The sequence below is a fragment of the Urocitellus parryii genome, chromosome 11 (assembly GCF_045843805.1).
Source record: "Urocitellus parryii isolate mUroPar1 chromosome 11, mUroPar1.hap1, whole genome shotgun sequence".
NCBI classification, from domain to species: domain Eukaryota; kingdom Metazoa; phylum Chordata; class Mammalia; order Rodentia; family Sciuridae; genus Urocitellus; species Urocitellus parryii.
The window spans coordinates 23,078,710-23,090,628 of record NC_135541.1 but is presented as its reverse complement, the minus strand read 5'-3'; the positions used below and the strand labels follow the sequence as shown (position 1 = coordinate 23,090,628).

Here is an 11,919-nt window from a genome sequence, read left to right as displayed (position 1 = left end):
AAAGGCAGTTTCAAAGAGAGGAGACAAGATTCCGGCTCCAGGAGCACAAGTCTCGAGGGGAGACAGGTCTTGGGCTCCGGGAATCCTCAGTCTGAAGCAGGAGACTGCCCTATTCCGAGGAGTAACTAGGACACCCGCCTGAGCGGGGGAAGCAAGGGTCCTTCACGGAGCAGCTTCCGAAGGCGAGAGGACGCCTCGGGCAGGAGCTCCTGTCCGGAGGGACTCGGAGGCCGAGAGCCGGGCCGACTGCGGGGCAGGAAGTGGCTCCCACCCGGGACCCAGCACTTCGTCTCCTGACTTGGCGCCCTGACCCTTTTTTTATTTTATTTTATTTTGCTTTTGTTTTCCCAACAGAAGATGGCTCAAGACCGGCCTTTACTTGCTGTGCAGGAGGCCCTGAAGAAGTGCTTCCCGGTGGTGGAGGAGCAGCAGGGCCTGTGGGAGAGCACCCTGCGGGACTGCTCGCCGCTCCTGGCCTCCCTCAGCAACCTGGCAGAGCAGTTGCAGGCCGCGCAAAGCGTGCGGTTCCAAGATGTGCCGGCGCTCCGGGCTTTCCCGGACTTACAGGAGCGGCTGAGGCGCAAGCAGCTGGAGGCTGGGGACGTGGTCCTGGACAAGCTAGGGGAGAGGCTGTAAGGATTCCCTCGGTGCCGTTTAGAAGGATCTTTAAACTGGGCGCTTTCAAGTAACTTGGGTGGATCAGAAGAGTGTTTTTCCTCGGGAGCATGGCATTTGAAGGTGTTTCTGCCCTTCCTTCTGTTGCGAAGGGACCACTGTCAAAAAGCCACTTTCTGACAAGGGAAATGTCACAAAGGAAAAGGAGTGGAGAAGCACAAAGGAAAAGGAGTGGAGAAAGCTTATTAGCCCTTCTCTATAGTTGTCTTTGGTAAAGGCAACAAGGAACTGGGCTTTAAGCTTAGCAGGTGCCAGAACTGAAGGTTTTACATACATTACCCATAAAGTCCTTTAATACCTCTGTGACTTAACCTCACTTCATTCCAGTTTTTGCAAGTGAGGAAATGGACTCAAGCAGGTTGCCCTTGGTCACACATCTAGTAAATATTTAACTGGATTCCAACCCCCATCTTTTGAAAAACACAAAAGCCAGAGCTTTTTTTTTTTTTTTTTTTAAAGTCCATCTTAAAATAAATATATACCTAAAATATTTATTTTTTAGTTGTAGTTGGACACAATACCTTTATTTTATTTTATTTGTATGTGGTGCTGAGTATCGAACCCATGGCCTTGTACCTGCTAGGTGGGCACTTTACTGCTGAGCCACAACCCCAGCGCCTATTTTATTTATTTATTTTTATGTGGTGCTTTGGATCGAACCCAGTGCCTCACACATGCTAGGCAAGCACTCTGCCCCTGAACTATAGCTTCAGCCTTTTAAGTCCATTTTTTTATACCTTTATTTATTTATTTATTATGTGGTGCTGAGGATTGAAACCAGTGCCTCACACATGCTAGGCAAGCGCTCTACCACTGAGTGACAACCCCAGCCCCAAAGCTCTTAATTATCATTTGTTTTGCTGTGCATTGTCTCTGTGCCCAGGAGTAGCATGTTTAAAACCTCTGGTTTTTGTCTTTTAACTGTTTTGTCTCTCAGTAACCAATAGGTTATGGTATTGAGAAGAGACAGGAGACAGGGCATATGTGGCCTTTCTTTGACCCCAAACAAAAAAAGTTCGAGTGCATAGTGTCTGTACCATACATGAATAGGAAACTGTTATTTGTACAAAATGCACTTTATTCTTTTGTACGCTTCTACAAAACAACATTTATTAAGCACCTGTGGGATGCCAGGCACAACAAGGTGCTGTGAAGACAACAGGGAAGCAGCCTTGAGTAGAAGAGATGTTGTGGTGTTCTAAGATAGTGAGGAGTGCAGCCTGAGGAGGGGGGAAGCCTCTGGGAGGAAGTAATGTCTAAAGCCTGCAGGATGAATTTGTGTAAAATGAGCCAAGATGTGGACATGAGTAATGTTGAAAAGAGAATAGTGGGCTGGAGCAGGGGACTGAGAGAGGAGGTTGGAGAGGTAATTAGCTCTGTTGAGCATATGATCTATAGATGTGTCTTTTGCTTCTGGATTGAGAGGAATTTGGTGATAAGTTGAGGCCTGGGGTTTAATCCTTAGCACTACAAAACCAGTGTGATTCATAACAGCCAAAAGGTGGAATCAATCTAAATGTTCATCAGATGAACAAATAAATTATGATAGAGCCAAACATTGAAATATTACTTGGCCATAAAAAGGAAATAAGCACCCATACATGCTACAACATGGATGAGCCCTGAAAACATTTTGCTAAGTCAAAGAAATCAGAAACAAAACATATAGTGTATGATTTCATTTCTCTGAGATATCCAGAATGGACAAATCCACAAAGGTAAAAAGTAGATCAGTACTTTCCTGGGGCCAAAAAGAAGGAGTGAATTGGAATAACGACTAATGAATTCAGGATTTCTTTGGGGGATGATAAAAATGTTCTGAAATAGGTGATAGTGATGGTTGCACAATTTTGGTGAATATGTGAAAAAGTACTAAATTGTATTCTTATTTTTAAAAATTAGTAAACTTTAATTTTGAGAGCAGTTTTAAGTTTAGAGTGAAGTTGGGAAGTGTAGAGAATTCCCTAATGCCTTCGCCTCCACACATGTATATACTCTCCTCTTACCTGTGCCAATGTGGTACATTTGTTACCATCAGTGAATCTATAGTGACATGTCATTATCCCTGAAAGTCCATAACTTAACATTGGCTTTCTTGTTGATTTTGTATGTTCACTGGATTTAGAGAAATAGATAATGGCATGTATATACCATTGTAGTATACAAAGTAGTTTCATTTTAAGTTGTATGCCTTTTAAATTTTGGTTTTTTAGTTTTAGGTGGACACAGTATCTTTATTTTTATGTGGTGCTGAGGATCGAACCCAATGCCTCATGCGTGCCTCACTTGAGCCACATCCCCAGCCCCTTAAGTTGTATGCGTTTAAAGTATGGCTTGTTTCTCAATTTTATTTTTATTTATTTATTTATTTGTTTTGGTACCAGGGATTGAACACAGGGATGCTTAACCACTGAGCCATATCCCTAGCCCTTTTTATTTTTTATTTTAAGACAGGGTCTTGCTAAGTTGCTTAGGGCCTCACTGAGTTGCTAAAGCTGGGTTTGAACTCACAGTCCTCCTGCCTCAGCCTCTTGAGCCACTGCGATTTACAGACGGCACTGCCACCATAAAACCAGCTTGTTTTTCAATTTTTAAAAATGGTGTATAGCTCAGTGGTAGAATGCTTAAAAAAAAATTCATGAGGCCTGGAGTTTAATCCTTAGCACTACAAAAACAAAAGTATAAAAAATTCCCCATGAGAGCCTGCCTTCCTAGAGGCACTTGTTTTCCTTTAGATCAGTGGCTTTTAGAGTTTGACCATGACCTATAGGGTGAAATACGTTTTGTATCATGGTCCACATAAACACATGCATACATATAAACTGAAATATTCCACAAAACAATGCTATGAGTATTACACTCTGATATTTTGTCTTCTGTTCTACAAGTCACAGACTACAAGTAAGCAGATCTCACAGTATGAAAAACACATTTGAGAGGATCAATATTGTTTTGGGAACTTTTTTGCTTCAATTGATTACATATTTGTGTGTGGGTGTTGGGTTGTTATTCTGTTTTTTCATTGTGAGTCATGGTCAAACTTTTTTTTTCATTTTTTAAATTTTTATTTGTTATATATGACAGCAGAATGCATTACAATTCATAGTACACATATAGAGCACAATTTTTCATATTTCTGGTTGTTCATAAAGGGTCAAATATTTTTGAAAGACACAGTACTAGGCTGGGAAATGCCTTCTACTTTTGGAAGTTGTAGCCTTTGTCTTGATGGCTGGATCCTTTGGGGTCACTGATGAAATAATATTTACCATAACCTAGGCCCTGCTTTAAGCACTTTATATGCATTATTGTGTTTAGTTTTTAAAATAATTTTATTCACTCATTGATTTGTGGAATAAGTGTTTGTTCTGTGTGCTAGTCCTGTATCGTGAGCAAAACAAGCTGTTTTTATGCATGGGGGAGAATAAATAACTTTCCGCAGTAGACTGCATCCTGAGCCCACACTTGACTGTTTAAGAATTTTCTAGAAAGGGTTAGAGAGCATGTAGATGGGAATGGTTTGTTGCTTCAGTACCCTCTTTATTCCCTTTTCTTGTACATGGCTTGAGTCTGTGAGTAAGCATTTGCTCTCCTTAGGTTATTTATTTTGTGGGGGGGGCAGTGCTGGGGATTAAACCTAGGGCCTTACACATGCTAAATAAGCATTCTGCCTCTGAGCTTAACCCTCAGTCCATCCTTAACCCCAGAAATGTCCCTTGATCTTTACTTTCTTTGGCAACTGGGCTTATCCCACAGCTTTGAGAGCAATATAACTTCAGCTCCCCATTATAAAGTTATTTCTTAATTCTCGATCTTCCTGTACCTCCAAAGCAATATCTCCTTAGCTCATGTTCTCATTTGGGGGTAGTTTTTCTGTGAGGGGATATTTGGCAATGTCTAGAGACATTAGGGTGGAGATGGTGAGAGTGTGGTTTATTTCTGTCCTCTGGTGGGTAGAGGCCAGGTGTACTGTTAAACATCCTGCATGTGTGAGGTGGCCCTCCACAAAACAGAATCACCCAATTCAAAATGTCAGAGTGCCAGGATTAAGAAGGCTTGCTACATACATTTCTCGTATTGCCTAATGCAGAGTCTCTTCCACAGAGCCACCCTCCTCAAGGTGCGCGACACGGTCAGCAGCCATGTGGAGCAAGTGTTTCGGATCTATGAGCAACATGCAGACGTGGTCGGCCTTGATGCTGTTCTGCAGCCCTCGGCTGAGAGCCCTTCTGTGGCTGACATGTTGGAATGGTTGCAAGATATTGAGAGACATTATCGAAGTTCATATCCTTTGTATACATTTCAGATAAGTGTTCAGAGATATTCCAAAGTTTCTTTAATTTTCTAATCACAAGTTTGGATTCATTCTCTTTGGTTCTTGAACATGGATTCCTCTTTGATTACTCTTTATTATGATTACTCAAGTAATTTGTAACTAGCTACTATCTGCCAGTCACTTCTGTAGGTACTAGGAGACGGACATTAAAAAAGGAAAATATAAGGAGCATTTCAGATGATGATGAGTGCTGTGGAGCATAAAGCAGGGAATGTGAAGTATGATGGTGGGTTGTGGTTTTAAATAGGGTGGTCAGAGCAGGCATCATGAGAAAAGATCGGAAGAGGGCAAGGGAGGAAGCTGTGTGGATATTTGGAGGAAGAGTATTCCAGGCAGAGGGAACATCAAATGCAAAAGCCTGAGGTAAGAGTATGCCTGGTATGTTTAGAAAGTAGCCAGGAGGCCAGTGTGGCTAGAGCAGGGGATGAGGGGAGTCTGCTGGGAGGTGAGGTGATTGAGGAGGTGGCTGGACTTCTTAGGGCCTTGAATGTCTTTGAAAGGATTTTGGCTTTTACTTTGAGTGAAATAGAGAGCTATGAGGTTTTCAATAGAAAAGTAACAAGAAAAGATATATGTTTTTAATGTTACCATGCTGACTGTTCCAAGGAAAGAGTTGGGGTGGTGGTGGGCAAGGGTGGAAGGAGAAGATTAGTTAGTTGAAGTTCTGGCTGTTTTGTCTTCATTCTCACCTGATACCTACATCCACCCTCTGGCTTAAGTTTCTGCTTTCATTGTTGTTACTAGTCTTGAGCTTCAGTTTTCTGTAGATGCCTCCAGCTGGATTGCTCAAGAAAATAAAAAGTCAAGCTCAAAGTTGAACTCTTCAATCTAGCTCTCAAATTCAACCCCCTTTCTTTTATTTGTAGACTTAGTGCTGTCCATTCACCTGCTCTGGAAGTGTTAGGATAGTCTTCTATCTTTTCCTCTGTTTTCTCTTTCAGTTGCAGCAGTAGTAGTGATGGTGCTAATGGTTTTAGTAATGATGCCAACAGGAGCAGGAGCAGAGTACTTAGCACATGCTAAACTCTTTACACAGGCACTTATCAGGCACTTCAATTCTGTTTCCCTGGTGCTTCTTTTACAGTCAGGTGGCACATAACAAATTTTGATCAGCAGTGGTATCACATACCACAGAGGTCCCATAGGATTGTATCACGTGGTGACGTCAGAACTGTCTTAGTTTGTGTAAGTGTACTCCAGATGTTTGCACAGGACGACATTACTTACAATGCCTTTCTCAAAACATATCCCCATCAGTAAATGATGTGTGACTCTTTTTCTCTCTATTCCCTCTGCCACTTCCACAGTTTCTCTTTTGGATTCTTAATCACATGTAGCCTTTTGGCAGCCTTCTCTGTCTCTGACTTTTGCTCCTCTAACCTGGCTCACTTCCTTGTATCTTCAGGAATCCTAGTTCTGATCAGGTTGCTCATACAGCATGTGTCAGTAGCTTCTGCTGCTAGTAGGATAAAGTTCAGAATGCCTACCTTGGTCCTCAGTGTCTGTGTGTTCTGGCTCAACCCACCTTTCCTGCTATGTGCCCTACACCTGCCAGGCATGCTGGAAAGTTCGCAGTTCCCTGAAGGCACTCCACGCTTCTTCACTCCGTACCTTTGCTTATGTGTTTCCTACCAGCAAAAATGTTCCTGTGGTCCTCTAAAGTGGATGTATTTCCCCTTCAAACTTCTGCTGAGTTTGTCTTTTATGTCACTTTGCTTGTTTTTAGTTTCTGCTTTTGTCTTCACAAAAGATAGTCTAGGTTTCAGGGACAGTGTTTGATTCTTGTTTTCTGGTGTCATCAAGCCATATTATTAGAGTTGATTAGAAGATATTGTGGCACAGTCTAATCCTCCCCCCAGAGAAATGTAACAATGGCTCTACATTATAGTTCCCAAAGCTTTCATGAGGTACCTTTCCCCCACTACAGCATTATTCCTTTTCTTTTTGAGCAGTCCTTAACTTCCAGGAAAGTACCTGAAGAGAAAGTATCTCTTTTCCTCCATCCAGTGGGGAGACTTGGCAGGTATCCAAGCATTGCCCAAGGCCTGGGACCAAATTTCAGCAGATGAACACCAAGATCTTGTACAAGGTACTATTTTTTTAATTCCTTCTTATTTCCTCTCCTCCTTCCCTGTGCCTCTTTGGAGACATTAGAGAGATGCCCTTGTTGTGTTCTATATCTTTATAAATCTGGTGTTTATGTTCTCTGGAGAGGTGATATGCCAGTTTTCCCTCTTCCTATTCCAGATATCCTACTGAATGTTTCCTTCTTCCTGGAAGAGTAAGGAAACTTCATGTTTATGTGGAGACCAGAAGCACCACAGTTGAAGACTGACATTGCTGCACTGTGATATTTCTAAAGAAACATCAGCATAACAACCTGACATGCTTGAAATATCAATGCCTAAAACCTAAGGACTGGGTCCTGAGAGGATTGATGGTAAATGTCTCTGGGGCTTCTCCATGCCAGACCGTGCCAAGGGTTCCTGGGCCATTGCTTGCCCTTCCTGAGGTTCAGGGCAGTGGAGGAGATAGAAGGCAGGAAAGGCAGTACTGATAAACCTGTCTGTATCATAAGGACCAAGCAGCAGGGAGGGAAAGGACAGGAGATAAAGGGCAGAAGTCACCTGTGGCATTATCTGAAGCACCAAGTCTGACTGATACCGAATCCTGGCTTTGTGTCTGTACTTGATACCTTGAAGAATGAAAAAGAGGTTTTGATGATTTAAAGAAGTAAGGATATGGCTGGGGGGTATGGTTCAGTAGTAGAGCTTATGTTTGGCATGTTTGAACCCCTGGCTTCAATCCCCAGCACCAAAATAAATAATAATAATAATAATAATAATAATAATAATAATAATAATAATAATAAATAAACTAAGAAGAAAAGAGAGAAGGATGACAGATTGCAGTATTTTCTTATCAAGCGATTTCCATTTCCAAAGCCTGCCACCAGGGGGAGGTGGTGCAGTATGAATTGTCTGGTTGCTTTTGTCTCAGAGAGCAGATCTGTTGCTGTTACCATCTGAGAAAAAATAACTGGGGAAAGTGAGACTTCCAAAAAGACAGGGTGTTTTTGGCCAAAGGTGGCATCACACTTGCCACATTTGTTTGAGTTGGAGTAGCTGCAGGGGTGGGAGAGTGCCAGGACAGACAGGTGACTGGAGTGTGGGACTGAGGGCCCTGGCCTTCATGTGTGCAGTGATTGTGTGCCTGTGGAAGTCTCATGACTGACATAAAGGGACTTAGAAAGGAGTAGAGATATTTTTCAAAATGAAAATGGCTGTTCTTTTTTTATTACCATGTTTTTTAAAAAGATTGTAAGAAAACTAGGAAAAATTTAAAAGGTATAAATAAATTAACTCCACCAAAGGCATTTTGGTATATGTTCCTTTAGGGGCCACTTACAAATTTTTTTTTAAACATGATGCCATCAATATATACTGTTGTCTTTTAAAACAATATAGCATGGCATCTTTTCATATATGTAAATATACCTCAGCACAATTATACACCATTGTATGTATCATATACCATTTTGTGAATGTTGTATCGTAAATTTTACATTTCATCTTACATTTTACATAGTTTTCTAAATCTTTTGTGTTTTTCTACCTATAAAGGTAATGCATTCTGATTGTAGAAAAATTGAAGTGTTGCATAGAAATGTACTTTGTCCACTTACCAAATAACTAGTATTAATAAAATGGTATTTTATTCCTCCAGGAATTAAAAAAAATCTGTCATATACATAATTATTATAAATAAAACTTAGAAAACATTTGGGTGTCAAATCTTATGATGGGCTTGGGGGACAGAAATGAAAGCGTCCTGGGAAGGCTTACAGTTCAAGTAGGGAAAGATTTAAAACCACTGTTTTTTTCAAACTTTACCATTCGATAAGTCACTGGTATCTTGTTAAAAATTCAGATTCTCATCCTAAATATCTAGGAGGACCCAAGATTCTGCATTTCTACTGCATCCCCAGGTAATATTGTCGCTGATGATCCAGGGATCAGTTGAAGGTTTAAATTGCAATAATGTAACAAAAGTGTTATAGTTGAGGTAAAGAAAGAGTGCTGTGGGAGAATAGAGGTGATGACTAACCACCGTGGGATTACTTCATGGCGACAGTGACATCTGATTTAGCCTTGAGAGGAATGTTCCTTGGGGCTAGGAGAGGGGTGTAGCGCATTCCACATGGGACAGTTTAGGCAAAGGCAGCCTTTGATTAAGAATGTAAGCTAAGTCTTAATTGAAAGTTTGCTGTGTGCCTGGCATTGGGCTATGGCTTTTACCGGCTAGAACTGGCAGATGTAATTAGTTCAGTATAGCAAGTAACTAGAGTTCATAGAAGGATGAAAGAATGGCAGAAAATAAGTCTGCACAGCAGACTGGAATCAAATGCTGAAGGATCTTGAATTCTGACTCAAGAGTTTGTATTTTGACTGGGCATGGTGAAGCATACTGTAATCCTAGTATCTTGGGAGTTTAAGGCAGTAGGATTACAAGTTCAAGGCCAGCCTTGGCAACTTAGCAAGACCCTGTCTCAAAAAATAAAAGGGGGTAGGGATGTAGCTCAGTGGTAGAACACCACCCTTGGGTTCAACCTCTAGTACCTACGCCCCTGGAAAAAAAATGAGGGGGAATCTATATTTTGTTCTACACATGGGTTATGTGTTTGTGTGTATGTGTACACGTATGTTCAATCATGTGCCATATGATGTTTCAGTCAGTTAAGGACTGCATATTGAGAGTTGCTCCGTAAGATTATATCAGTGCTGGGCAAGTGGTGCATGCTTACAATCTCAGGAGGTTGAGGCAGGAGGATTATGGCCCCATCAAGTTAGGGAGGTCCTAAGCAATTCAGCAAGACCCTGTCTCAAAATAAAAACATAATGGGCTGGGTATATAGCTCAGTTGGTAAAGTGTTTGCCTCATATGCACAATGCCCTGGGTTCAATCTCTAGCACCACAAAAAAATAAAAATAACAGGGCTGGGGGATGTAGCTCAGTAGTTAAAGAAAAGATTGCATCAGTGACATTCTAGTCTATTTTGGCTTGTGTAAATATACTTTATGATGTTCACACAGTAACAAAATCAACCAATGATGCATTTTTAGAATATACATTAAGCAACACAAACTGTGTCTTGTATGTATAGCTTTTAAAGCTTCATTGAAACGAGCAAAGACTAAATAGAAACAATGTTTACAGTAGTAATAACTATTATTTAAGTATAATTGTTTTCGAATTTTGTTCCGTTTTTCTTCTGTTAAAATGCCGACTTTTTTAAAAGAGAATATTTTAATATTTATTTTTAGTTTTTGGTGGACACAACATCTTTATTTTATTTTATTTTTTAAAATTTTTTTATTGCTCAAAACATTACAATGAACTTGACATATCATACATTTGATTCAAATGGGGTACGTCTTTATTTTATTTTTATGTGGTGCTGAAGATGGAACCCAGCGCCCTGCGCATGCCAGGCAAGCGCTCTGCAGCTTGAGCCACATCCCCAGCCCTAAATTGCCAACTTTTAAATTGTTCTTTTAAAATTCAAATTTGATGTATTTTTGAATAAGTGATACATCCACATTGTATAAAATCATAAAGATATGAAAGCATACTCAGTGAAAATTCTCCCACATTTACCCAATTCTCTGACCTGGAGGCAGCCAATATTTAATGTATCCAGTGCATCCTGTGTAAGTGTGGTGCGGGTGTCCCCTACCATGCCCTCCAACTCTCTTACCTCTAGCATCCATGCCCTTGGGCCTTCCCTTCCTCTTGGCATGGGCTGGTTTGCACATTTGCATCTAATGAATAGAATACTACAAAGTGGTGGATGTCACTTCTGAAAATGGGTTATGAAAAAAGACTTCGACTTCCATCCTGGTGCTCTCTATCTTTCTGATTACTCACCCCGAGGAAGTCAACTGGGAAGCTGTGAGGCAGCCCGTGGGGTGAGAGGCTGATGCCTGCCAGCAATCTGGAAGGATCCTGGAAGGAGATCTTCCCTCCCCAAGCTGAGCCTTTAGATGGGTCCACATCCCTAGCTGACAGCTTGACCACACTCTTCCAAGGACCTGAGCCAAAGACACAGCTAAGCTGAGCTGGGATTCCTGACCCATGTAAACTGAGAATGAATGCTTAAATTGTTGTTCTGGGGTAATTTTTTCCAAAGTAGTGGATACCTAATACAGCAAATATGTTTTTGTTTTTCTCCCTCATTTTTATATGAATAGTAATGTGCTGTATGCCCAGTTTTGTACCTTTTTTTTTAAAAAAAAATACTATATCTTGGAATTTGTTCTATATGAATACAATAGCTTCTTTTAAAAATTCTTTTTTCAGTTATGGGAATGCTCTTCCACTTAGCTAAATCCCTAGCACTTTTTTAAAAAAATATTTTTTAGTTGTAGATGGACACATTATCTTTATTTATTTTTATGTGGTGCTGAGATTCAAACCCAGTGCCTCAACCTGCTAGGCAAGTGCTCCACTACTGAGCCACAACCCCAGTCCCCCAGCACATTTATTTATTTATTTTTATTTCGAGACAGGGCCTTGCTAAGCTGACCTTAAACTTGGCAATCCTGCCTTAGCCTCCTGAGTCATAGAATTATAGGTGTGTACCACTGTGCCCAGCTTCATTAAAAAAAAACAAAAACAGATTTACATACGTTTTGCCGATGTGTGGGTATACTATAATTTATTGAACATAGTTTTCTAAGTGTCCACAGCTTATCAATGACATTGTCAGAATTTTCACTAGGGTTTGGTTCTGGTGAAAGAATCTTTTCCCCTGAACATTGTCCCCTTTCTGCCACAAAAGGCAAAAACACCTAACACCTGCTTGAGCTTTCTGAACACACAGTTCTGCACAGGATGTGGTTCCCCTA

General features: G+C 40.9%; 1 protein-coding gene across 1 annotated transcript; it reads left to right on the top strand.

The window, feature by feature from the left end:
* The first annotated feature begins 357 nt into the window (after nucleotides 1-357).
* On the top strand, nucleotides 358-8,577 carry Airim (AFG2 interacting ribosome maturation factor). Its single transcript, XM_077791281.1, has 4 exons — nucleotides 358-632; nucleotides 4,780-4,955; nucleotides 6,978-7,100; nucleotides 7,259-8,577. The coding sequence occupies exons 1-4, from the start codon at nucleotides 358-360 to the stop codon at nucleotides 7,294-7,296; spliced, it is 612 nt and encodes a 203-aa protein (XP_077647407.1). The 3' UTR covers nucleotides 7,297-8,577.
* Nucleotides 8,578-11,919: the final 3,342 nt, after the last annotated feature.

Bases quoted from the DNA above. Each gene is read 5' to 3' on its own strand.
- Airim (XM_077791281.1), top strand. From the start codon at position 358: ATGGCTCAAGACCGGCCTTTACTTGCTGTGCAGGAGGCCCTGAAGAAG. The intron at 633-4,779 runs GTAAGGATTCCC...TCTCTTCCACAG, and splicing joins GACAAGCTAGGGGAGAGGCT to AGCCACCCTCCTCAAGGTGC. The intron at 4,956-6,977 runs GTTCATATCCTT...CTTAACTTCCAG, and splicing joins TATTGAGAGACATTATCGAA to GAAAGTACCTGAAGAGAAAG.